General features: G+C 43.3%; 1 protein-coding gene across 1 annotated transcript; it reads left to right on the top strand.

The window, feature by feature from the left end:
- The first annotated feature begins 416 nt into the window (after positions 1 to 416).
- Positions 417 to 26,186, top strand: LOC120644006. The gene is made up of 5 exons (XM_039920537.1): positions 417 to 648; positions 21,957 to 23,946; positions 25,186 to 25,257; positions 25,391 to 25,830; positions 25,948 to 26,186. Exons 1-5 carry the CDS (start codon positions 449 to 451, stop codon positions 26,000 to 26,002), a joined length of 2,757 nt encoding a protein of 918 aa, XP_039776471.1. The 5' UTR covers positions 417 to 448; the 3' UTR covers positions 26,003 to 26,186.
- Positions 26,187 to 27,409: the final 1,223 nt, after the last annotated feature.

Raw genomic sequence — 27,409 nt, 5'->3', positions numbered from 1 at the left:
TCATCTCATTTTTCTGAATGATTTATGTACTTGTTTGAACTTCGATTTTGAAATGGATCCGTGCCTGATGTGTCAAAGCCATAAAAGTTATTGAATACGGCATAAAAAGTGGCTGGTTATAACTTATATTAACTATCCGCACCCTTCAACGTGTACACTCCCGAATATAGCAGTATGTACGTAACACGTCGTGGACCATTAATCTTTAACCACTCAGGTTTCTTTATTCGTTGCTTGCACTTTTAGTCTTTGTTATTATTATTGCTCCATGCTAGCTTGTAAGCTACAAAAGATTTCCTGACAGACAGCTAGCATGTTGGACAAAAGCCCTAGTCTGCTTTTATGCATGTGTAACGTTGTTTGTTGAACTATAATAACGTGCTACACCACCCTAGTATCTATGTGTGTGTGGTTAGTCCCCATTTGCTACCAGGGAAAGCCTGAAACCATGGTGATGGAGGCCTTACTGCCGGAAGAGTGGCTCAATTTAGCTATCCTCTGCGAGGCAGTTGCCTACAAGGCGATGAGCATCCTGGGGACGCTGGCGACCGTATGGGCGACCGTCGTCCTGCTCGGTGGATTCTCGACGCTGGTGAAGCAGACAGACTTTTGGTACATCACCATCATTGCCTTCCTCCAAACCATCGGGTATGTACATGTATCTTATATTCACATATATATGCATCATATTTAGCCCTAATACCACATGGATTATGGAACAGCGAATAATAATAATAATCTTCTAAACAATAATTCCAGTGACATTGTGTTTAAAAATAAATATCTTAGGATCCCCATTGGAACAAGGATAAACTTAACTGGTTCAAACAAGTTTATTCTTTATAAATAAGGTTAATTATGAGTTTTCACTTTTAAGAACAGTTTTATGAAAGGGACTAAATGGGGAATGCTTTGCTCTTAGAGCTAGAACCCATCCATCAATATGTGCTTTTAAATAATTAGTGGTAGAAGTTCATGAATAAATTTATTTTAATTTAGGGCCATAACTAATAAAAATTTCTTATCTTTGCACTCTCTCTTCTATTCATATCCTAATGCAATGCTCGTAAAGACATACTGTAATCTTTGTCTGGTTATGATATATATAAGTTACTAATCTCTATATGATTTTTCGCTCCTATTCATACTATTTTCACTTTACATCGCACCTCTTGGTGTGACTGATATATATGTGTTTAGTTGCAAGCTAAGCTTAAGCCATACGTTTAACATGGAAATTGATATTACTCATCCTTTCCTACATATATCTATATGAGGTCCGTGTTGTGACACATGTATTTATGTATACCTGGAGTTAGTTTTTTCTATTGGAATATTTACAGAACTATGTAATTCAGAAGCATATTACAATATAGTATTAGTATATTTTTCAGGGGCAAAGGCAGCGTACTTTAGAAGGAGATTTTCATAATGATATATGTGGGTACTTGAGATGTAAATTTAGAGGTTACTTTATATTATGTCTTATAATGGCATATGTGAGTAATTTAGATGCAGAAGGGGGGGGGGGGGGGGTTACTCTAAACTAGTTTTCATAATGGCCGAGGTGGATAACTTAAATATATAATTGGGATGTTATTTGTAACACCCCAGATGTTCACACACCTGGAGACTACCAAATAAACTAATAAAATATACTAAGTTATGAAATTAAAAAAAATTCGGCAGAGTTTCTGCTGTATTTCGAATGTCCCAGATAAAAATATATACATTCACAATAATATCCACATGAATGATATTTAAGAATAACAAAGCATCACAACCAAACCAATAATAAGCATTTAATAGCCCAACTAGATGACGGTCTCATCCACAACTACTGTCAACCAATTAAGTTATCACTCACTGTTTCATAGACAATTATTATTAAGTGCCATAAATAAAGTGTGTACTGAATAGGATGATGCTACTCCCAATTCCTATGCATGCCGTGATCACCTGGAACCTAAAAACCAAATAAACATAAAGCAAGTACAACTAAGAACAAGAAGAACGAATATAACATCACTTCTTGAAAAAACAATGACAAGAACCTTGATAACAAGAATCATCCCAGAAATAGTAGTTTTCATCTTAAACAAACAACACATGTATACATCCTTAGCATTTACCGGTAAAGCTGAGCAAATAGGGCCAGCACTTACTCACAGAAACGTGAATTTAAGAACTAATTTGCACGATCCACTGGAACATGAATTGAATGAAAAGGAATGATTTAAAAGCTTGAATAATGAAACTGGAACATAAACATAAAACCCGAATATCATGAAAAACACATGAACATGGAATAGCGAACTCAAAAGCTCAAGAACATAACAAATAAGCTAACATGTCACACCCACAAGTTCCCAAACATTCAGCACCACGCACTCAGCACTAGAACTCCCCAAACATGTAGCACGAAAAAACACTTAGAACTACTGCACATTGATCACAAGACTATATAATTATTACTTGTTATACTGAACTGGGCAAATTCAGCCTCTAGACTGGTGTGAAATAGATAACTTATTATGCATGGCTGCCCAGATTTCTTCTAGCTAGATGGCAGCACTGTTTCAACCATTACTCCAGAACTACTTATCTGATTGAGATGAAACCAGCGCCTTTAGAAAGATATTGATATCAATATCAATGATGAAACTTCGACTTTCGTTTCTGGCAAAAATTCAGTTTTCCCGTAGATTACTCGCAGATTTGGTATTGGCATTGATGCACGAAATTGAATCTTTTGGCCCACGAAGGATTCTTTTGATTTCTGAACACTTGATACTCAGCCTGAGGACGGTTACATATAGAGGAGGAAACTTGGCTTTCAAGTTACCCCTAGCGAACTTGATAGGCAAGTTTCCCCTTGACTTAGTCTAAGTCTAGGTGGCTAAAAATCTGCCGTGTGATCCAATTTATGGTCGAGATCACTGCAGGGACTATATATACCTAGTCCTATCTAGTAACATATAGATAGATACATGGACCGACATGTGAGAGACTTATCTAACATTCTCCCCCTAAGTCTCACACAGTGGTTCGGGTCATGCCAATCCTGTCCAGAAGCTCGTGGAACTTGATCTGACCTAGTGACATGGTCAGAATGTCGGTCAACTGGTCCTGCATGGCGATGTAGTCAGCCTTGATGCTTCCCTCCTCTAGGAAGCCATGGATGAACTGAAACGTCACTTGGATGTGCTTGCTGTAGTCGTGAAAGACCGAGTTCTTTGCCAACGCCAGGGCCGACTTGACGTCGACTCGGAGCTCCACAGCTGCAGCTTCTTTGCCAAGTAGGTCGCAGAGTAGCCAAGCGAGCCACAGTGCTTGAGTGGAGGCCGAGGAACCAGTGATGTACTTTGCCTCACAGCTAGACAGAGCCACTACGTGTTGCTTGACTGACTACCAGCTGACAAGGCATCGGCCGAGGAAGAAGAGGCTTTCGCTTGTGCTCTTGCTAGTGTTGATGTCTCCAGCGTGGTCGCTATCACTGTAGCCGATGAAGTGCGCATCACTGGGACACTGAGGGTAGTGCACACCATAGTCGAGGGAGCCCGCTATGTAGCGGAGGATCCTCTTAACCTCTTGGTGGTGCTCCATCATCGGTTGTTGAATGAACCGACTGACGTAGCCAACAAGAACGCCAAGTCTGGCCACGTGTGGATGAGGTAGCAGAGGCTGGAGGCTCCCAGAAGGTGTTGGTACGCGGTGGTGTCCACCACCTCTGCTGTGCTATCCCAACTCAGTTTCAATCACTTCTCCATTGGAGTCGAGGCTGGGTTGCAGTTGGTGAGGCCTCTGAGCTCGAGGATGCGCTTGTCATAGCCAATCTGGTGGAGGGTGATGCCAGAGTCATCCTGGTGCACCTCGATGCCCAGGTAGAAGGAGAGGAGGCCGAGGTCACTCATTTGGAAGGCCGACTTCATCTCTGACTTGAAGGCCTCCACTTCTTATTCTTTGGAGCCATTAATGATCAAGTCGTCGACGTAGACACCAACCGGTAGGATGTTGCCTTCTCTACCCTTCTGGTAGATCGCGGCTTCGTGCATGCTCTACTGAATCCCCGACAACTTGAGGGTGGCATCCAGCTTCATGTTCCAAGCTCGCAATGCCTTCCGCAAGCCATAGAGGGCCTTATGCAGGCAGAACACTTTGTCTTCCTTGCCAAGGATGATGAATCCCAGCAATTGTCGTATGTAAACTTCCTCCTTCAAGTCACCATTGAGGAAGGCCGACTTGATGTCCATGTGGTGAATGCACCAGCCCTCTTGTGCTGCCCGCGCGATGAGAACTCATATGGATTCCATCCGAGCAACAGGATCTAGCTCCTGCTGGATGAATCCGCGTGCGACTAGCTGAACCTTGTACTTGACAATAACACTGGACTCGTTCTTCTTCAGCTTGAACACCCAATTCAGGGTGATTGCACGTTGGCCGACTGGGAGATCAGCCAGCTTCCATCTCTTGTTCTGCTTGACCGAGTCCATCTCCTATTGCATTACAGCATGCTAGACCGAGTCGCCCTTTGCCTCAACGAAGGAACGAGACTCACTGTCTTCTTGTGCCTGGTTTAGCTTCACCTATCGCTGAGGATATCCTCCATGGTGTGGTTGTAGGGATATGGGTTGCAAAAACAAATATTTTCTACTGCATAAACCAGGAACAGCTGCAGTTATAGATCACAGATCGTTACCACTAGACCCGCAGATGCAGCGGAAACATGTCGATGTAGAAGATCGCGTCGAATTGGCAGTGCCGAGCAGTTGCTCATGTCCGTCTGGTTCTGCACGTGCGGTTCGTCCCAGTGCTCCAGATGCAGCACCTCCGATGTATCCACATGTACAAGGATGGAACGCCGTGCGCTGGTGTGCCAGCACCAGGGTGCGCGTGGCTAGGAGAGCAGGAGGCGTGGCGTGGAGGGGTGGCTAGGGTTGAGGCAGCGGCCAACTGATTAGGGTTAGCTTACCCCTACCCCCTCCCACGTATTTATAGGCTGTGCTAATGGGCTGCCATCTCATGGGCCCATTAGTACCTTAATCCCTCGTGGATCAATATCCTTTCAAGCCCACTATAGGATCCAATCCAATTGGCTCTTGGGCATATCACCAATAGTCTCCCACTTGCACTAGAGACAATCACTTAGGCAAGCTTTTCAATGTTCCAAACCCCTTAAGTGTGTGACCCTATGGGTTCACGCACACATGGACATGGCCCAAATACACCTACTCGGTCCAATAGTTGATAGCGGCCTCTAGCAAGACATGTCAACTCCCATGTGCACGTAAAGATCATATCAGACGAACCATCACAACATTATGCACATGCTATTCCCTTTGCCTCACGATATTTGGTCTAGCTCCAAGCTGACCTCTCTTTCTCGATGCTGTGATTCGGAATCCTTGGTTAACACTTAACCCCAGCATGGCCATGCATTTCTTGATCCGATCACTCGAGAGGCCTAGAGATATCTCTCTCAAGAAGAGAGGGGCAAATCCCATCTTGATCAACCATGGCTCACAGCATGCTTCTCGAGAAACCCGAAAGCTACCTTTATGATTGCCCAGTTATGGTACAATGTTTGATAGCCCCTAAGTAGGTTGATTCACATCTTGAGAACATGCGTCAATCTAAGGTCTAAGGACAAAGCGTACATGTTGTGTATCGCGAGAACCATGTCTCATGTTGGGTCAGTCCAGCCACATGTCACACATGGGCCCACATTATTGGTTTGACATCTCCATGTCCATGACTTGTGAAACATAGACATCAACCAATACATGTACTAGTCTAATATTCATGTGTGTCCTCATATGAACTCCAACTAGAGACATCTTTTAGAGTATCCATACAAGTAAAGAGTCTCACAAACAATTCACATAATTGTCAATCAATACTAGTAACCATTGTTGGATATTCAATGAACACAATACAAATTATGGATATGTCATAGATATATTACAATCATTTCCATGATCATCCACTCGCACTAGAGCTAATCTAGAAGATATCTAATACCCATAGCTCTCAAGTGCGACTCATGCTTAGGCTGTGGAAGAGCCTTTGTCAAAGGATCTGCAACATTCAAATCTGTGTGTATTTTGCATATCTTAATTTCACCCCTTCTGACGAACTCTCGTATAAGATGAAATTTTCGCAGTACATGTTTGTTCTTCTGGTGATTCCTTGGCTCCTTTGCCTGCGCTATAGCCCCATTGTTGTCACAATAGAGGTTCAATGGGCTATGCACATTAGGAAACACACCAAGCTCAATGAGGAACTTTCTCATCCAAACACCTTTCTTTGCAGTTTCCGAAGCGGCAATGTACTTAGCTTCCGTTGTAGAATCAGCCACTGTGTCCTGTTTGGAACTTTTCCAACTTACAGCACCACCGTTTAGTGTGAACACGAATACTGATTGTGACTTTGAATCATCTTTGTCGGTTTGGAAGCTAGCATCAGTGTAACCCGTTACAGTGGGCTCCTTCTCACCTCCACAGACTAGGAACACATCTTTCATCCTTCTGAAGTACTTAAGAATATTTTTTAGCGCTGTCCAGTGACTCTCACCCAGATCAGATTGATGTTTGCTCATCATACTCACCCGTTACAGTGTACTTATCATGGCGTACATGATAGATTCAATTGCCGAAGCGTATGTAATCTTACTCATGCGCTCTCGCTCTTCAGCTGTTTGAGGACGCTGAGTCTTGCTGAGGTGTACACCATGTGATATAGGCAAGAACCCTTTCTTGGATTACTCCATACTGAACCACTTTAGCACCTTGTCAATGTAAGTATCTTGGCTTAATCCTATAAGCCTCTTCGATCTATCTCTATAGATCTTTATGCCCAGAATATATGCTGCTTCCCCTAAGTCCTTCATAGAAAAACTATTTTTCAGTTAAGTCTTTACGGATTCTAGCATAGGAATGTCATTCCCAATTAACAATATGTCATCCACATATAAAATCAGGAATGCAATAGAGCTCCCACTTTTCTTCTTGTAAACACAAACCTCTTCTTCATTCTGACGGAAGCCAAATCCTTTGACTACCTCATCAAAATGAATGTTCCAACTCTAAGATGCCTGCTTAAATCCATAAATGGATTTCTGAAGCTTGTATATCTTTCTAGCATTGGTCGGATCGACAAAACATTCAGGTTGTATCATATACACGTCCTCATCAAGATTTCCATTCAGGAAAGCTGTTTTGACATCCAACTGCCATATCTCATAATCAAAATAGGCAGCTATTGCTAGAATGATCTGAATAGATTTAAGCATCGCTACGGGTGAGAATGTTTTGTCGTAGTCAACTCCTTGAACTTGTCAAAAACCTTTTGCAACAAGTCGTGCTTTATAGATGTGAATGTTTCCATCCATATCTCTCTTTTTCTTAAAGATCCATTTGCACTCGATGGGATTAACACCATCAGGCTGATCAACCAAGTTCCAAACTTGATTGTCTCTCTAGGAATCTATTTTGGATCTCATGGCACTTTGCCATGACTCGGAATCTGGGTCCTTCATTGCTTTCGCATAGTTCCTAGGCTCATCGTTTTCCATCAACAATATGTTGTGCTCTGCAGTGATAAGGAGATTCATCCTATCAGTTGCGCAACGTGGCCTTTCAGATCTTTGTGGTTGTGGTGATTCTTCTCTTGTCACAGGTGCTTCAACTTGTTCTGCAAAATTAGCATCACTCGTAGAATCTTGTGCCATAGGCTCATCTTGAACTTCTTCAAGATACACCTTCTGTCCACTTTTCTCGCTTTTGAGAAACTCTTTCTCCAAGAAAACACCGTTCCAAGTGACAAACACTTTGCCCTATGATCGGTTGTAAAAGTAATATCCAATAGTTTCCTTTGGATATCCCACGAATATGCACTTGTCCGACATGGGTGTAAGCTTGTCTGACTGAAGTCGCTTGACATATGCTTCACAACCCCATATTTTCAGAAAAGACAAACTGGGAGTCTTGCCAGTCTATATCTCATATGGTGTCTTATCCACAGACTTAGATGGTACCCTATTAAGTGTGAAAGCTGCTGTTTCTAGAGCGTAACCCCAAAATGATAACGGTAGATCCGACTGGCTCATCATTGATCGAACCATGTCCAACAGAGTTCGATTATGTTGCTCAGACACACCGTTTCTCTGAGGTATTCCAGGCAGCGTAAGTTGTGGAATAATTCCGCAACTCTTCAGATGATTGCTAAACTCGTGGCTCAGATATTCGCCCCACGATCAGATCGTAAAGCTTTAATCTTCTTGCCACGCTGATTTTCAACCTCATTCTGAAATTCCTTGAATTTTTCAAAGGTTTCAGACTTATGCTTCATCAAGTAGACATACCCATATCTACTTAAGTCATCAGTAAAAGTTATGAAGTATTGGAATCCACCTCTAGCAGTCGAGCTCATTGGTCCACACACATCTGTATGTATGAGTTCCAGCAAGTCCGATGCTCTATTTGGAAAATCTGTGAATGGCGTCTTGGTCATCTTGCCCAGCAAACAAGTCTCGCATGTCTCGTATGATTCAAAATCAAACGAAGTTAGAAGTCCATCCGAATGGAGCTTCTTCATGTGTTTCTCGCTTATATGACTGAGACGACAATGCCACATGTAGGTAGGATTCAAATCATTAAGCTAAGGCCTTTTAGCACTTATATTACAGACAGGTGAATCATCAAGATTTAAAACAAATAGCCCATTCTTAATGGACGCCAAAGCCACAAACATATTATTCTTAGAGATCGCACAACCATTGTTTTCACTCGCAAAAGAATAACCATCCTTCATCAAACATGAAGGAGACACAATGTTTCGACTCAAACTAGGAACAAAATAACAATTATTAAGCTCCAAGACAAATCCTGATGGTAGGTGTAGTTGCATCGTCCCGACGGTCAAAGCAGCAACTCATGCATTATTGCCGACACGGAAGTCAACTTCTCCTCTTTCAACGCTTCTACTCTTTGTCATTCTCTGCATCGAATTGCATATATGATCAACCGATCCGATATGAAATACCCAAGAATTAACATAAGAGTCAGCGAGTAATATTTCTGTAATATGAACAACAAGCGTACCTCAAGTGGAAGAATGGTTCTTCAACGAGGCTAGGTACAGCTTGCAGTTCCTCTTCTAGTGTCATGGCTGGTGACAATGAAAGCACTCCTTGTCTGTAGCTTGTCCAGGTTTGGCCTTGGGTGTTGGGTTTGGCTTGGGGTTCACAACCTTAGCCTTGCCTTTCTTCTTCCAAGAAGAACCTTTCTTCTTGAAGGTAGGCTTATTCTGGACCGCCATCACATGGCCGCCACTAGCACTTTTCTTGATGTCACTCTCTGCTGTTTTGAGCATGCCACACAGCTCATTCAAGCCCTTTTCAGCCCCGTGCATGTGGTAGTTTGAGATGAAGTACCCATAGCTCGCCGGTAAAGATGCAAGAATAAAATCAGTGGCCAACTCTTGGCCAAGTGGGAAGCCCAGCTTCTCCAATATCTGTGTGTAACCAACCATTTTAATTACATGTGGCCCCACTGCTGCGCCTTCTGCCAGCTTGCTCTCGACAAAGGCCTTGGACACTTGGAACCTTTCAGTCTTGGTCTGAGTCCGGAACATATCCTTGAGCGCCATGATCATATCATGTGCCTCATGTTTTGTCTCGAACTGCATCTGCAGTTCAGGTTCCATGCAAGTGAGCATAAGGCAACTCACTTCAAGATTGTCGTCACATGCTTTCTTGTAAGCATTCTTGGCTGCAATAGTGGCATCATCAGCAGGCTCTTCTGGTAATGGGGTATCCAGAACGTCTTCCTTTTTCTCAGCCCTGAGAACAATTCTCAGATTGCGGATCCAATCCGCATAATTAGTCCCATTCAACTTTTCCTTCTCAAGGACCGAACGTAAAGTAAAAGATGAGGTGGTGTTGGGTGCCATTTATCTACAATAAAATAGTAATGCAAAATACTACAACAAAATATCCATGATGAAGTAAATTAAGGAACAAAATTTACTCCCACTAAAATCAACATCCCTCTATTAATACTTAGTGATTCAAGACCCACAACTAACATGTCTACTAGTGAGCTTTTGCATCACCGCAGGAGATGAGGTAGATCGGTAAGCAACTCCTTGCTAATCATATCTCATATGACTCTTGTTGTTGGGTGACATCTCTATGTCTGATGCCCAACCTTTATGCCCCAAGGTCCTTAACCATTAAGATGATCTTGTCAAGCTAACCAACCCTTATGCGCGTGAGTATCCGATACAAACCTGTCTAGCCAAGGAAGTCTAACGGTGCCCTAGTTTCATAGACCCACCACCAATCGTGCATGACATAGGATAGTGCAAGTTTTAGTTGGTAGGGCATGATAACTCAAAATTTGTAAGGAATCGATCGTTATACTTCTATCGTATGCAAAAACTCATAGTCGCTGGTGGAAGTAAAATGACAAGAACGGCAATCACATAGTTGTGAATCAGTATGGCCCATGTTCTCATGGTGACCTCGATCTCCATAGAACCTTGTTCACCATGTTGATCTCCATCTCCATGTCCCATGTGCGCCATCCTTCAGGCGATGAAGCCTCCAAGAACTATAACTATCTTAATCTAGTTACATTGTTGGAACGGATCATCACAGGTTGGCGCGCAAGCCATTACACAAATTGACAATAAATTTGGCTCCTGCCGTATTGCATTAATCACGACACACAGGTCACAAAAATTACATACATGCATCACATACACATAAGGTCCATACCGAATACACCTGACCCTACAAAAACAAGTTAATCGTTTCTGACGTCTAAACTTGAATCGCAGAAAACTCGATCTTCCAAGCCAAATTTGTGAAATCTAATTTCGTCGAAAACAGAAAAGCTGTTGAAATGCATGTGTAAAATTTTATGTAGATGAATTTTTATATAAAAATTGTCTCAATCCGAGTTCATATGCAAAAGTTATGGTTGTTTTACCGAACATCATGTTTTTGCCTCCCCAGGTGGTAGATCCAATCTACCTCACGCATCACATGCATCTGGCGACCCATCCTCGGTTCTAATTCGACCAATCTCTTTGATCTCCTCCTGCTGTGATTGGGTTTATGTGTATCACTTAACTCAGATGGCAGATACCCGACCGGTATGAGTAAATCGTTACACGACCATCGCAGCGAGGACACGAAATAGGATTAGGGTTTCATCTACTCCACGCTTATCTCCATATTCACACATCCGAATCTATAACGAAGCAGCTACGGCTCTGGTACCACTGTAGGGATATGGGTAGCAAAAATAAAAATTTTCTACCGCATAAACCAAGAACAGCTGCAGTTATAGATCACAGATCGTTACCACTAGACGCGCACATGCAGCGGAAACGTGTCGATGTAGAAGATCGCGTCGAAGTGGCAGTGCCGTGCAGTTGCTCACGTCCGTCTGGTCTTGCACGTGTGGTTCATCCCAGTGCTCCAGATGTAGCACCTCCTAGGTATCCACACGTACAAGGATGGAACGCCGTGCGCCGGTGTGCTAGCACCAGGGCGCGTGCGGCTAGGAGAGCAAGAGGCGTGGCGTGGAGGGGTGCCTAGGTTTGAGGCGGCGGCCAACTGATTAGGGTTAGCTTACCCCTACCCCCTCCCACGTATTTATAGGCCATGCTAATGGGCTGCCATCTCATGGGCCCATTAGTACCCTAATCCCTCGTGGATCAATATCCTTTCAAGCCCACTATAGGATCCAATCCAATTGGCTCTTGGGCATATCTCCAACAGCAGTAGCGCAGGGGCTCACCGTCGTGGAAGACATCGATATGGTCCTCATCATTGGATAGTGGTATGATGAACACCATTGTGGGCTGCATGTTAGAGGTCGAAGTATGTGGAGTAGAGCATAGAGGAGCGGTTAAGTGAGTCAGGGTCGGAGTAGGTTGACTTAGATTCGACGCTGCAGTGGGAACTGAGTGAGTCTGAGTCACCGCTGAGTGACCCTAACTCGGCTCTGAGTGACTCAGCTCAGTTGCCAACTAACTCAAACTTGGATTAGATTCAGTTAGGGCAGGCTAATTCGGCACCGGATTACTCGGCGCAGAGTGGCTCGGTGTCAATGTTGTCCAGGGTGAGTCGGGGATGACATCGAGTGGATGTTAGCTACCCCGGCTCCCACGAAGCGGACATACTTGATGATGAAGTTGTCGAACGATAGAGTCGAGTTGCCATCATTCTCCGAGTTTCACACCCGACCGCATCCTTCAACGGACACGACTTCGTGCACCATGCGCACACGCCGATTCGTCTGGTCAAGGATGCAGTAGGCCCTAGATCCTTCCATGTAGCCGATGAAGACCCCAGCCTTGCTCCGATCTTCAATCTTGCTGACGTGGATCAGCTACTTGATAAAGGCCTGGCAGCCAAAGCCTCAGAAATAGCTGATTGTCGGCTTGGGCCCGTACCAAACCTAGTATGGTGTCTTAGCGTTAAGAACCTTGGTCGGCATCCGATTGAGGACGTGGATGGCCATCATGACCACCTCTCCGCAGAAGATAGCTGGCATCCTTCTCTGCTTGAGCAGAGCATGCACCATCACCACCTGCATCTGGTTACAGTGTTCAACGATACCATTCTGGTGCGTTCAGTACAACATGGAGTAGTGGCGTTGGATCCCTTTGTTTGTGCGGTATGCTACGAACTCAGCCATCATGAATTCATCGCCATTGTCTGTATGCAGCACCCATAGCTTATAGCCATACTCTTTCTTCGCAGTGGATTGGAGTCACTTGATGGCGTCCATTGCGGCTAACTTAGTGTCAAGGAGGACAACCCACATGTAGTGGGACAAGTGGTCGACGAGGAGAAGGAAGTAGCATTGTCCTCCCTGAGTTACCGGAGTCACAGGATTACAGAGGTCATTGTGCTCGAGCTCCAGCCTCTCCTTAGCTCGGAAGCTCGCTTGACTCAGGAAAGATCACCTCTTCTACTTTGCCAACATGCAAGTTTCATAGAGCTGCTCCACATGGTCGACCTAGGGGATCTCGCGCACCATCCCCTTGATGCCGAGTTGCTTCAACACCTTGAAGTGCAGGTTCCTGAACCGCTCGTGCCACCGCCTTCGTTGTCACAGTGAGTGACAAGGTAGAGTGGCTGGACCACCTTAGCATGGAGGACTGTTGACGCTCCTTAGCACCCCAATTTATATACCGCAAGCGCACGGGATCGTGTAGCTTTTCCCTTAGAGTATTCCCCCAAGGTTTATCAATCCGTGGATCGACAAAGAACTACCCAAGGTTTTCCATCTAATCTAATGGATCTATCCTAACATGAAGCATGAATTGCACATATAGAGTAACCTTTAATAGATATGAGTGTTGTGTAAAGGTTGATCTTATCCATGAACATAGGCGTAACCATAGCAAAACCAAAGACATGACTAGGCCTATTGTCATCTAGTTGTAGTTCAAGCTAACGAGCAAATAAATCATGCATCTCAATCAATGGCATCTTTAAACCCAAAATCTCCAATCCGATCCTTCGATACCCTATCTACTTAAAGCAACGCCCTGTCACGACGCCCCCTTTGGACGAAAGCACCCTAAAGCAAGTCGAACCCCTTTTGGTAGTTCCACCATGAACCTCTAGCCACCATGACTATAAGATCATGCTAAGCAATCTATCTCGATAATAGATCTAGGATGAAGCAAACCCAAAGAAAAGAACGAAATCGAAAGAGAGAATATGGTCGCTAAAAGACTCGGAAGACATGATTATCATTACTCACATAATAGATTCGTTTGGATCGTCACAACCGAGTACATACCATTGATGACTCCAACTAGCTCATGAACTCCACCATGGCACAACCACGCAGGGAGGCTATGGCGGCTAGAGGCGGCCTAAGCCATCTCCTAGACAACTTCGAAGACTTGCGGCGGCCGTCGTCTCCCTCCGGTCTTGGCCCTAGGTTTTCGTTGAGTTCTGGGTGGATGGATGCCCCGAGTTGAATAAGGTGCGAGCTATTTATAAGCCGAGGAAGCCACCGGTTGAAGGGGAGGCCGAACTGCCTCGGAAATGGGCTAGGTCGGCCGGCTCATGGGCCTAGGCCGGCCGGCCTACCCTCTTTCGGGCCCGCTTCGGTCTCATCTTTCGCGTATAGACTCCTCACATCTTCTAGAGTTTATGTCCTTCACGATTGCACCCCTTTGGACGTCGTTATCTTGGAGATATCTTCGAGGAAATGATAGGATAGGGAATCCTTCCTTAAATCTTCATTTGCTTTGCTTAATCCCGACGTATCTTGATCTCATCTTCGTGGGCTCGGTCCTTTGGGCTCTCTTGGAGGATGGATGTGCATGAATGGGCTTTGAATCAACATGGGCTTTGGGCCTTCCTTTGGGCTTTGGCCTTCGTCTTTCTTCATGTTGGAGCTTGATCACGGGCCTCATCATTTCATGCTCCAAAATAGGCCAAAAACCTGCAAAAAACGAAGTTCCTCCAAAATATATGTGCAAGTGTGAAAATGACCAATAATTAGGCCGGGGTTAGGACGGTTAGTAATTTTGATATTAAATTCGTGCCATTATCAAGGATAAACAAGGGATAAAATGGGTACTTAAGGAGCGCCAACAAGGACATAGAGGCGGTTCTTTGCCCGGTTCACCCTGGCGAGGAGTCGCTATTGGTGATCCCAAATACAGAGCACTCTAGCTTCGATCTCCATGCACGAACTGCCCTCATCCAGTTGACCGAGGCTGATGATAGAGTTCCGAACCGCTGGAATATAGTATACACCGGTGAGGAGCCTGTTCCTGCCCATCTTGGCACTGAAGAGGATGGAGCCAACTCCCTCGATCTCCACCTCTGAAGCATTGCCAAACTTGACCAAGCCATAGATGGTGGTGTTCAACTCGGAGGACATCTCCTCCTAGTCGCTCATGTGGTGAGGGGTATTAGTGTCGAGGTACCACCTGTCGAGCTTGTCGTCGATGGATTTGTTGCTGAGGAAGACGTGGGCTCGTGGCTCGTCGAGGTGGAGTAGAGCCACAGCCGCCGAGTTAGAGTGACTCGGTGCAACGTCAGTCGGCTCCGGGTGACTTATGTAGGTGCCTCTTGCAACTCCATGGTCCCATGTACCAAGAATAGAACTGGCTCACCTTCCTCCACTGCTTCCACGATGTGGGCTTGGCCTCCGCGCTTTGGTTGCTAGTAGTCCTTGGCCCAATGACCAGCCATGTCGTAGTTGTGGCAGGTGTCATCCCGAGTCACCTTTCACTCGCTGACAGCACCTCCACGCACCTGTGGCGCCTTGCCCTTCTTCCATGGTTGGTTCTTGTGCTCGATCATCGCCATACTTGAAGCCTCCCCCTTCTTCTGATCCTTCTCCTTGGAGCGCAAATGCTCCTCGGCATAGAAGAGCTTGCTGCTGACTGAGATCGGACCTTTGGGAGCTTCATTGTGGTTGTTGATTGGCCTTGAGTCGCCCGGTCACCTCCTTAATCATCAGCTAGGACAGATCCAGCATCGTCTCAATCAAGAGGTGATCTACCAATACTTCTTGGGGACAACTCGGAGAAGGTTCTCGACAGCCTTATGATCGTCAATGTTCTTGTTGCTGTACTATGCCATCTGCTGCACTAGAGTAGTCATCCGTAGCATGAAATCATCGACATCCTCACCTGTCCGGAAGGCCATGTGATCCCAATCCTGACGTAGTTGCTGCTGCATGTGTTTGTGGGCGCGCTCGCTGTTGACTCATGACGCAGCGATGGCGTCCCAAGTCGCCTTCGCCGACCACTTGTTAGCAATGGTGGATGCTACCTCCGGCTGTACTGCAGTGACGAGGACCTCCACTGCCCGCCGATCCTCGTGTAGGTCGGCGTCATCGTGTCAAACTGCGCCCCATAGCTGTCAAGACTCTGGTTTCTCCATCACCATGCTCCACTTGGCATAGTTCATCTTGGTGAGGATGGCCCATAGTGTGCCACCACCGGACTTCTTGATGATGTGGATGATGGGTCGGTCGCGTCCCCACTCCAAAGAGGGAAAATTACGCCGTCGTCACTCCGAGGAAAGATCGAATCGACGCTGCCGATCCAGATTTGGATCCACTCGGCATCGCTGATCCTGCTCCAGATCTGGTCGATGAAGCCACTTCGGAGTAAGATCTACTTGGTGAGGTCGCTGCGGAAGAGGATCTGGTCGATGAGGCGAATCTGGGGAAGGAGTAGCACGTAGTCACCTCGGTAGTCTGCCGACCTCCATCGCGAGCAGGCTGCTCGACCTCCTTGTCCTCGTTGCATTCTGACTGCTCTCTCCAAGCCACGCTCGATGGTGCTACATCCACGCGCAGGGCGGCTACGGCGACAGCTGCCAGCCTTGCCAGCTTGGCTAGCTGAGCCGCCTCCCCGCAGTTGCGAGCCAAGCTGCTCTCTCTGCCACTACCAGACTCGCCGCCGCCCACTGCCTCCGCGCCTGTGCTGCATCCCTTGGTAGTTCCAAGTCATGCGTTGTCTCCACCACTGGCTCCACGTCGGCCGCTGTCTGCCGACGCCGCACACTCAAGGTGACCGAGCCCTGCGAGGACGCCTAGTGGGAGATGACTAGCATGCTCGGATTTGGTGCTGGGTAGTGGATCTTGAGTCAGATTTGGGGAAGAGCACCCGCGTGCCGCTGCCACCGCCGGGTGGGAGAAGGGAGGAGAGGGGAGTAGATGAAAACCCTAGACTCTGATACCAATCGTTGGCCCAATAAGGATTATTTTGATTTCTTAACACTTGACACTCGACTTGAGGCCGGTTATATATAGGGGAAGATACTCCTAACGAACTTGGGAGCCAAGTTTCCCCATTGACTTAGTCTAAGCCTAGGTGGCTAGAAAATCTGCCATGTGATCCCACTTACGATCAAGAACACCTCGGAGGACTATACCTAGTCCTGTATTGTAATATATAGATAGATACAAGGACCCCATGTGAGAGACTTCTGTAACAGAATTTGACGATTACCAATATTAAGCGACAAATTGAACTCTCCTAATCTATCTATAAACATCTAGGGACTAATTAGAGATTACCCTTGCAGCGAGGAACACAAATTTGAGAAGAAATTAAGGGAATTCACGGAACCCCAGCTGCTTCCTTCCCCTTTTTCTCTACCTTCTTAATTCACTCTTCTCCCAGCTTTCCTCCCTTCCAGCTTCCTGTCGATGTGTCCCTTAGCTTCCTTCCCAACAACAGCAACGCTGCAGTAGATCACGCACAGTAGCCACAGCATCACCTTTGCTTTTCTCCTGGCCACACAGCACGGCACTAGCGACAGCCAGCGAGCAACAACCTACTGAAGGAGAGGTGGCGGCACTCGTAGGGACGCCGCTATGGCAGTGGCAGCTTGCAGCGACGATGTATTGGGACAGGCAGGCGGCAGCACAAGGATCACAAGAAGGGCGGCTGCGGCGGCGGCACAAGTTTCGGCTCGGCAGTCTGCCCTCCTTTATATTTTTCCCCTCCAAAATCATAAGAAAAAAATGTAAATCCGATGGTCCAGATTTAACAATAGCATCACTAACTCATTTGATATCTGAATGAGTGATACGAGTAGTAAAACGGGTTCGTTTTGATGGGCTCTATGCATCAATAGTCTCCGATCATCGATACGAGCTTTTACTCAAAAGGTCAAATTTATTTCCTCTCGTTAGTCCACATGGTCAACATTTTATTTTACTTTAGTTTATTATAAATTTGAAATACTACATTATTTTAATATTTTATTTCATAATGGTAGAGTTGGGTAATTTTTTAGAAAACATAATAGTTCCAATGCCTAGATCATTGGAATCTACAAGATTAATGGCCGGATGTTTCTGATTTTTGCAAGAATTTCTATGATTTATCTTTTTTTTCTAGCGCATCTTGTGAGGATTAACATGGATCCTTGAAAGGAGTCTCCAATTAGTAATACTAAGATAGTAAGAGAGGTAGGTAATTTAAATGCAAATAATTTAGGATGTTACTTTGTATTTTTATAATGGCATATGTGGGTTATTATTATTAATGGTAGAGGTGGTAATTGTTTTAGAAAACAGAATATATCAAATAGCTGTTATTATTAAATATGATTGGAAAATAGTGAATTAATGTATGAATGTTTACGATGGTGGTGAGATTTTCTTGGATCTGTGTCTTTTTTAGCATGTCTTGAAAGAATTAATCCGGAGGATCCAATTAGTAATAATAATGATAATGATTTATCTCTTGTTTCTACCATCCCAAAATAAGTGCAATTCTTTTTTAGATAAAGGAATATTTCAATATTCCGGCCTCTACATCACAGTTGAAATATCCAGCCATTATTACAACAGAGAACCATGTATATGGAGGGAAAAAACGATAAATTTATTAAATAGCTTATTAAAAACAAAGCCTATTACTAAACCGCCACCCATTTTTTGCGAAGATCTCCATAGCCATGGACTCCAAAACTCGACAATTCTCTGATATAGTAGTCTTGTCCAACTCTTTCTGAAGCAAAGCCCAAAATCTTATCCAATATGTCGCCCTGAAAAGGATCTGCAAACAAGGTTGTGGGTTCACTTTATCAAAAACAATATCATTTCTGCTTAGCCATATGGCCCAGCAAACAGCACTTACACCTGTAAGTATTAAATTCTTTTCCTTCCACCTAATCCCTTGTAGCCAAGTCCCAAACATATGAATGACATTGTTAGGTTTTTGTAGGCCAAAGGTGGTATGAATTATTCTCCAAATTAATTTAGCCATATGACACTCAAAAAAGAGATGTTGTATAGTTTCATTATTACTACAATAACAACATTTCTCGTTCCCGTGCCAATTTCGCCTAACTAGATTATCTTTAGTTAGAATAACCCCTCGGTGAAGGAACCACAGAAAGACTTTTACCTTTAAGGGGAGTTTTAATTTCCACAAAGATTTATTAACTGGAATGAAACCCCCCAATTTATGATTTCTCTATACATTGATTGTACAGTGAAGATACCATTTTTATTCAATGACCATATGAACATATCTGGTTGGCCCACAAGTTAAACACTTGCTACCTTTGTTACCAACTCATGCCAGTTCACAAGAATGTTTCCCCTTAGAGCCCTCCTAAAAGAAACATTGAAAGGAGTCGAAGACATAACTTTTCTTACTGTGTCATGCTTCCTAATAACCAGATTGTAAAGTGTTGGGTATCGGCTTTTGAGACTAGTGTTTCCTAGCTATTTGTCTTCCCAGAATCTGATTTGTTCCCCATTTTGAAGTTTAAATGTTCCACAGTTAAGGAAATCATTTTTGACATCCATTAACCCTGACCATAAATGTGAATCCCCTGGTTTTTTTACATGTGCAAACGTTTTGGAGCCTAGGTATTTCCTTTTAAGGATTTGTTGCCAGATTCCATCTTCATTAATAAGCTTGAAAAGCTATTTACTTAAAAGATTTCTATTCTGGACTTCTAAATCCAAAATTCCTAGACCTCCTTGATCTCTCGGTGTACACATAATGTTCCATTTTGTTAATCTGTATTTTCTTTTGTGTCCATCCCCTTGCCAAAAGAACCTAGACCTAAAATAATCTAGTTTCTTGAGAACTTCTTTAGGGATCGCAAAAAAGGAGATCATGCACATGAAAAGATTGCTAAGAACTGAGTTGATCAGGGTTAGCCTGCCTCCATAGGAGAGCATCTTGCTTTTCCATGTACTCAGTTTCCTTTCAAATCTTTCCTCTATTATTTTCCAATCTTTGTTGAGGAGTCTAGTATGGTGCATTGGGATACCAAGGTAACGGAAATGAACCTCCCCAACAGGACACCCAAAAATATTCATGTATTCTTGTTGGGCCTCCTTTGCCTCTCCATAACAGAATAATTCGCTCTTATGGAAATTTATCTTGAGGCCAGAAAGATGCTCAAAAGTTGTAAGCACGAGTTTCATATTCTTAGCCTCTTCGAAGTTATGTTCCATAAATAGAATTGTATCATCTGTGTATTGGAGTATGGAAAGACCGTCGTCAACAAGACGTGGAATTAAGCCTGAGATTTGCCCATCCTGTTTTGCTCTTTCTATCAAAGTTGCCAGCATATCCCCAACTAGATTAAAGAGTAAAGGGGATAGTGGGGCTCCTTGTCTCAAACCTTTCTTTGTTTGAAAGAATCTTCCAACATCATCATTTACCTTAATGCCCACACTACCTTTTGAAACGAACGACTCAATCCACTTACACCATTTTTCTGTAAAACCTTTCATCCTCAAGGTTTGTTGAAGGAAGGACCAATTAACTTTATCATATGCTTTCTCAAAATCAAGCTTTAGAATAACCCCATTCATTTTCTTCTTATGAAGTTCATGTATGGCCTCATGCAAAATGACCACACCTTCCAAAATGTATCTTCCAGGCATGAAAGCCGATTGATTAGGCCGGACTATCTTGTCCGCGATGCCCGTCAATCTATTAGCTATTACCTTTGTGAAGATTTTAAAACTAACATTAAGAAGGTATATTGGTCTAAAATTCTGAATTTGAGTTGCATTTGTTTTTTTGGGTAGGAGAGTTATGATTCCAAAGTTGAGGCAATGGAGGGGCAAAATGCATTTATGGAAGTCAACAAATAATGCCATTAGATCATCCTTGATAACTTTCCAAAAAGCTTGCTAAAATTCAGCTGGAAAGCCATCTGGACCAGGCGCTTTGTTGTGTTCCATTTGGAAAATAGCCTCTTTAACCTCTTTCAAGGAGAACTCAGCAGTTAAGGTTTCATTTTCATTTTGTGAAACTTGTGTTATGTCATCCCTTCGACTTTCATCTAAAGTTAAAAGACTAGTCTCAGAAGGTCCGAACAACCATTGATAATAATCAGTAATATATTTCTTTAACTCTTCATTGCCTTTAATAATTTTTCCTTCTTCTTCCAACCGGAAAATCCTTGTTTTTCTTTGTTTTCCATTGGCTACTAGTTGGAAGTATTTTGTATTGCTATCTCCTTGCAAGAGATTTGTGGTCTTTGATCTTTGGTACCATTTTATCTCCTCTTCCCTAAGGAGTTGGATCAACCTTCTAGGTCCTTACATTTGTCTCAAAATAAATGCACTTCTAGTTTTGGACCGGCAGAAGGCCCACCAGTTACCTGCCCGCTGACCTCCCGAGTACCACACCATCCATTAATTTCTCATCCACCATCTCTGCTGAGCGCCCCCACCTGGTGGTTCCTTCTATTCGTTCCTCATCAACCATCTTTCTTAATCTATCTGTGAAATTCTAGGATTGCACTTATTTTGGGACGAGTACATCCTCTTGAGGATTAATATGGAGGCTTTAAAAAGTGCCTCCAATTTTTTAATGGGAAGATTCCTCGCGTTCTACCGTTAATTATTTTGGATGAGTCCTATGCCAAAGATTGGATCACATTTCTCAGAAATCTAATTGGAGCTCAATGTTGGAAGGACTCGACCCCCTCGAACAATGGAATGAAGTTTACCTTCACTAGGTCAAAAGAAAGTGGATATTGACATCTAAAGTAATATAATTTATTAAGCATTGCTTTTTTAGGTGAAAAGGGATAATAATATATAAAAGGACTGCCACTCAGTCTTCCATGTTGTGTTATATATTTACAGAAGACAATAATATGTAAGGCTAATTAAGGAGCATCGTAACTACTCAGTTGTCATCGTTTTTTTGGTTGGTTTGGTTTTCACAAATTATAAAAGTGTCATGAGACTATAAATTTGATTGATAAATCTCCATGAAAACTATAACCAGAAGGTGTCACGTTAATCCATGACCACAGGTACAAATTATACATGTGTTGATAAAAAAAGTTATATATTTGAAATTATATCTATTTACTCTATAAACTCTAAAATGCACTATATTTGTGGATGGAGGATGTATTTATTTACTTATCTTGTAACGTCCGTACTTATCGGCAGGATTTTCGGCGGCTATGAGGATCCCGCGCATCAATTTTTCATGCGCGCACCGGATGCGCTGAGAAGGTACAAGAAAGGTTTGGCGGAGGAGCACGGGGTTAGTTGGAGGCGACGAGAAGAAGAACCACATCAAACTGGAGGCAGAAAAAGAGCAGCCAGCCGTCAAGACAAAGAGGAAGTGGGGTTTTTGGGTATGGACCAATTCCGCTCCCGCCTGGGGACAATCTTCTATCTGGGATTCATGTTGACGCAGCTGGCCGCGGTCACCACATTGATGGCCCTGTCCTACAAGCGTCTGATGAAGCATGACTACGTCGACCAACAGTACCAGGGACACGATGACCACAGAAATATCAGGCGGTCCTTGAACATTTTCTATGGGCTGGTACTTGCCCAGGGTACCATCTTCACCCTCTTGCTGCTAAACCCATTCACGAGACGGCAAGTTGTAAAACTCCAGAGGGAGTACATGCTATTTGGCCGTTCAGGGCGTGACATTGTCCACCGTTACAAGAATGACAGCTACATGGAATTCATCATGGGTAATGTGCGCCCCACCTTGTACATGGACTTGGTGACATTTGCCAAGAATCTGGTGGTATCCAGTTCCATCGACGACCAGCTACTCGGCGTCCGCACCATCGACAGAATTCTAAGATCTTTCGCTGGTGGCAAGGCCAGCAACAAGGTCCTGGCAAGGCTTCAAGCATCCCTGGATCCTGAGGCCACATCCACGTTGGTCAGTATGCTCGGCCTGGCCATCAACATCGACGATGAGGAAGACATAAGAGGTCACGCCGCAAGATTAGTGCTGCGGCTTGCTCCGGGCCTCATGGTAGAGAGCTTTCCCAGAATCCTGAATCTCATATCCTCTTTACTTAGCACAGAAAAGGAGATGACGAGAGACAAGGACCTAGTTTGGTTTGGCCTGAGAATTCTAGACAAGCTTACAGACAATCCAGAAAATTGTAGGCAAGCCAAAGATTCTAATGATCTGCTGTCCAAGATCATAGACCTCACCAATTTGTGTGGTCATGCTGCAATAGGTGGCAGGACCTCTGAATCATGGATGAAAGAAGAGGTTCTTCCTTTGCTTCTAGCCGAAGAAGAGATTCCTACTTCTTTCCAGCAAAAGATTGATGAAGAAATTATTGTTGGCATGTCACTTAATGTCTTGGGAAAGTTGCTTGCAGCACCTGGTAAAGCTGGCAAAGAACTTAGATGCAAAACCTTTGAGAGTGTCCACTTCCACAGAAGTGCCAGGATTATATCTGCACATGTTGAAGCAGCAAGGGTCATATCATGCTTAGCGATGGATGACAAACCAAAGACGGAGATCGGGAGGTTTCCTGATATCATCAAGATGCTTAAGAATTGTCTACATCCAAATAAGGCACATGCAAATATGAATAAAGTGGCTGCTAAATTGTTGCTTCTAGAGTACGCTAGCAGTGAGCAGCTGCATGAAATTCAGTTGTTAAGAAATCATATTCTGGATGAAAATCAGGGAGTGCTTCCACCAGTGTTGGCCATCTTAGAGGAACTTGATCTTGAATATCTGGATGTGCCAAGATGGGTGAATCGCATAATACAAAAACTTGATCTGGAAGATTTACATTCAGCGCCACGAGTAAATACTGCAGAAGCAGCTGCTCAGGCATTAGTTATGCTCAGTACTGGTTCTACTTCTACTGGCTGCCAGGAAAACATTGAGGCCATCCTAGAAGAACTTAATAATGAGGAAGAGCTGCAGGAGATAGTGAATATGCTCTCTGCTAAATACGGAGAGAAAAGGAGAAGCACGGAGATCAACTTAGAACAATATCATCTGAGCACAAAAATGTTTCAAGCAATCATGAAGATAGTGTGTACTGAAGATAGAGATAATATAAGAAGCATGGTCGCCAAACTCATGCAGAATTTGCGTGGCTACGCAGGGGCAAAAGATTTTAAGAAGCAGATGGATATAATTGACAAGGCACTACCAGAGGTTACTCTCTTAAATTTATGCTCCTTATGCATGCATAACCTATTTCATAACTTTTGTATGCATTAGCTAACTGATAAAGTGTCCATAATTGATCTTCCTTGGTATAGAAAATTGCAGCAATTAAAACAATATTCGGACTGTTGCAGCCAGCAAAGCCTTTTGTTGTTACACAGGGGAAACATGCTACTTTCCCTGGATAAAAGGAAAAAAAAATCAATCTTGTAGCCTCAGGGCTTCTTGGGTTTTTTTTGTCCCTTGTTTTCTGTTTCCCTTTGTTTCTTTGTAACTTGTATTAGTTTATTTGTACTAGCGCATAAACCTGTTTTCCTGCACGGGCTAGTGAGCCCATAGTTAAATAAAGAATTTGAGGGCCCACAGCTAATCAAAATTGCTTATCATTGTTCATTTTTATTTGTTCAGACTCTAATACATTACTCATGTAAATACATTTTATCTTTATTCAGTTGTGATAGACTTTAGTTACTACTTACTTTATATATTTTCTTCCTCATACATAGTTTTTCCCCTTTGCATCACACATCCATATGTGTTGGTCATGTAATTGTCAAAACGTTATTATCTTCAGCTATGTGTTTTACATGGAAATTGATATGTTCATCACTTTTTTGCATTCATAAACACATAGTTTGCAAGGATGACACACATATAAATCTGGGATATTTTTTCTATATTAAAAGGGCAAAATAGGTAATTTATAAAGTACTTTGGATTATTTTTTTTATAATGACATATCCTCCGTCCTGTGGGACGGAGTACGTAAGTTATCTAGATGTACATTTTGGGATTATTACAGGTTATTTCAACAATAGCGGAGGTAGGTAATTTAGATGCAAATAAATTTAGTTGTTACTTTTGATTGTTTTTATAATGGTAGAGGTGTGTAATTTATATATGAATTTAGGGGTTATTTTAGACTATTTTCAAAATAGTAGGGGTGAGTAATTTTTTTAGAAAATAGGATAGATCCAATTACTATTATTAATCTTTGATGATCAAAGTCTATTAAATTAATATCGAGTTATTTCTGATGTTTATGAGAATTTTTAGGATTTATCTTTTGTTCCAGTGTGCTTGTGAGGATTAACATGGTCTAATTGGTAATATTAAGATACCGATTTTATTTTCTAATATGTTGTAGTTAGCAGGGCTTCTCTCATTTGTTTTTCGTAACAAAATAAGCAATTCGCTAATCTAATATTTTTGGACAAAATGATTCAGGTGTTGAAATCAATTATACATGAAGTAGTGAGGTTGGAGAGTGCAGAATCTACAAGTGAAAATATGGTCAAAGTAAGAAAAATAATCTTTCGTTTCGTGCCTTTCTACTTCTTAATATAGTTTACCTAATTCAAGTTGCTTCTTATCTCACCAATTCCGTTTTGAGAAAAATAAATTTAATAATTATGTGTCGCATACTTTATAGGCAAACGATGAACTGAGAATCAAAGAAGGCAAAGTACTAGAAAGCCTTATCAGCCTCGCAGCGAAGATTTTCAGCTCCATGGATGCAAGAGATGTCATCAAAACCCTCGAGGATCCCAATATTACTGTGTGCCTATTTGTCCAGAAGCTTAAGAAGGTGTTAGAAGTGTACAAGTCTCCAATTACTGCATATCCAAGGATACGGAAATCTACAATTGAATTGATGAATTGGATGATAAGAAACAATAGCAGTTACATAGAGATCCTCTTGCAATGTGGGGTGTACGAACAACTAGAAGTGGTGATCAAGACTGCTAGAAAACTCGAGAATTTTGAGCTGTTTTACTATGATGTTGGGATCGGTCATCATGAAACACCTATCTCTTCCCTTGCCATGGCATTGCGGGATCAGCTTTCCCTCAGCCCCAAGTTCCAAGAAAGGTGATATATTATTTTTATTATATTACAATACCTTTTTAGTTACAAAATCATCGATTTGAATTTATGATGCTTATACCAAGCTAACTGAAGTATCCGTCCTCTGCTTGCTCTTTACAGGACCCACTGCTACAAAGAACATGAAAGCTCCATATCTGTCGTTCTTATTGCTTAAGTTATCTTGGTATTTGACTTGATGCATCCGATCTGTTTGTGGACCATTCTTTGTTGGTGCCTGAATAAATGTGAACGTTCGATAAATACCACGGATACACAATATCCAAATGTCTTAGTGTGATGTTTATGTGTGTGTGTGTGTATTATTTGGGAACATTTGCAATGTACTCTTATATTATGAACATTTGTGCTTGTTTGCGAATATTGTGTGATTGTACCATGTATCTGTACAACTGGATAGATTGTTTTGGCATAAGTTTCGAGAGATGTGTTAGCATAAATCACCGAAACTTCATAACTACAGTTCGATCTATGCAGCTAGGAAAAAGTGTGCCGGCCATAGCAGAATCGGATCCATTAAAGAACCAGTTCTGCTAGGACTACAACCAGTTCTGGTATGGGCGATACCAGCTGCAACCAGTTCTGCTGCTGCTCGCCCGCGCCACGGACCACCAACCAGCCTCAGACCAACCAAACTCCCTCCGTACTTGAAAAGAATGTCGTTTTGGATAAAGTTTGGGTCAAATATTGAGAATATATATCATGAATAAATTTTAAGTTGTTGAGTTCCAAAATACAAAAATCATATGAATAGATTTGTCTTGAAAAATATTTTCATAAAAATATAAAAATATAAAAATATCACTTTGAGAAAAATATTTTATAAAAATAAAAAGACAAAGTTAAGCTTTGGAGACCGACTTTTTTTTCGAGTATGGAGGGAGTATATCTCTTATCCGCCACAGACCAACCTTATCTCTTATTAGGAGAGCAACTCACCTGCGCCCCACCCTCTCCTTCTCGCCCCTCCTTCGCGGGCCTCCTCGTCGTGCCCGGCAAGACGCACCCCACCTTGGCGGCGCCGGTGGGCCGCAACCCTCCTTGGTGGCTCATGCTGGCGGGCACGAGCACAGCGGCACAGGCAATGTGGGTGTGGCTATCTGGGCGGCACAGGCGCACGCAACCTCCATGGCATGTGAGTGGGCACTGAAGAGGATCTTGAAGGATGGGGAGGGAGCTAACGTCCTACTCTAATAGCTTAGAGCCGGCAACAAGTACATACTGCGAAGGTCATTTTGCTTTCCCCTTGCTCTTGTGATTCCTTCATCAGATTTGTTTCTGTTGACGAAAAATGCAGTCAGCATGCCGAGTTGCGCTAGATCACGCGGTTGTTGAAGGAGCTCACAGTCACCTTGCGCCCAAGTCAGTTAGGCCGACTTGGGACTCAGTCAGGCTGAGTTTCACGGGGCAGCCATGAAAACCTAGATCTACCACCTTGGGAGGGGGCACGTCGGAACAGGCGCATCTAGGATTATTTTGAGATCAACAGGCCACTCAAAACATCCTAAATCGCCATCGAGACAAAAGGAAAGTAATAGGGTTTGGAAAAAGTTAGGGTTTAGAG

The sequence above is a fragment of the Panicum virgatum genome, chromosome 8K, assembly GCF_016808335.1.
Source record: "Panicum virgatum strain AP13 chromosome 8K, P.virgatum_v5, whole genome shotgun sequence".
NCBI lineage: Eukaryota > Viridiplantae > Streptophyta > Magnoliopsida > Poales > Poaceae > Panicum > Panicum virgatum.
Note: the sequence above shows the minus strand (reverse complement) of the source record. Positions and strands in the feature narration are given on the sequence as shown.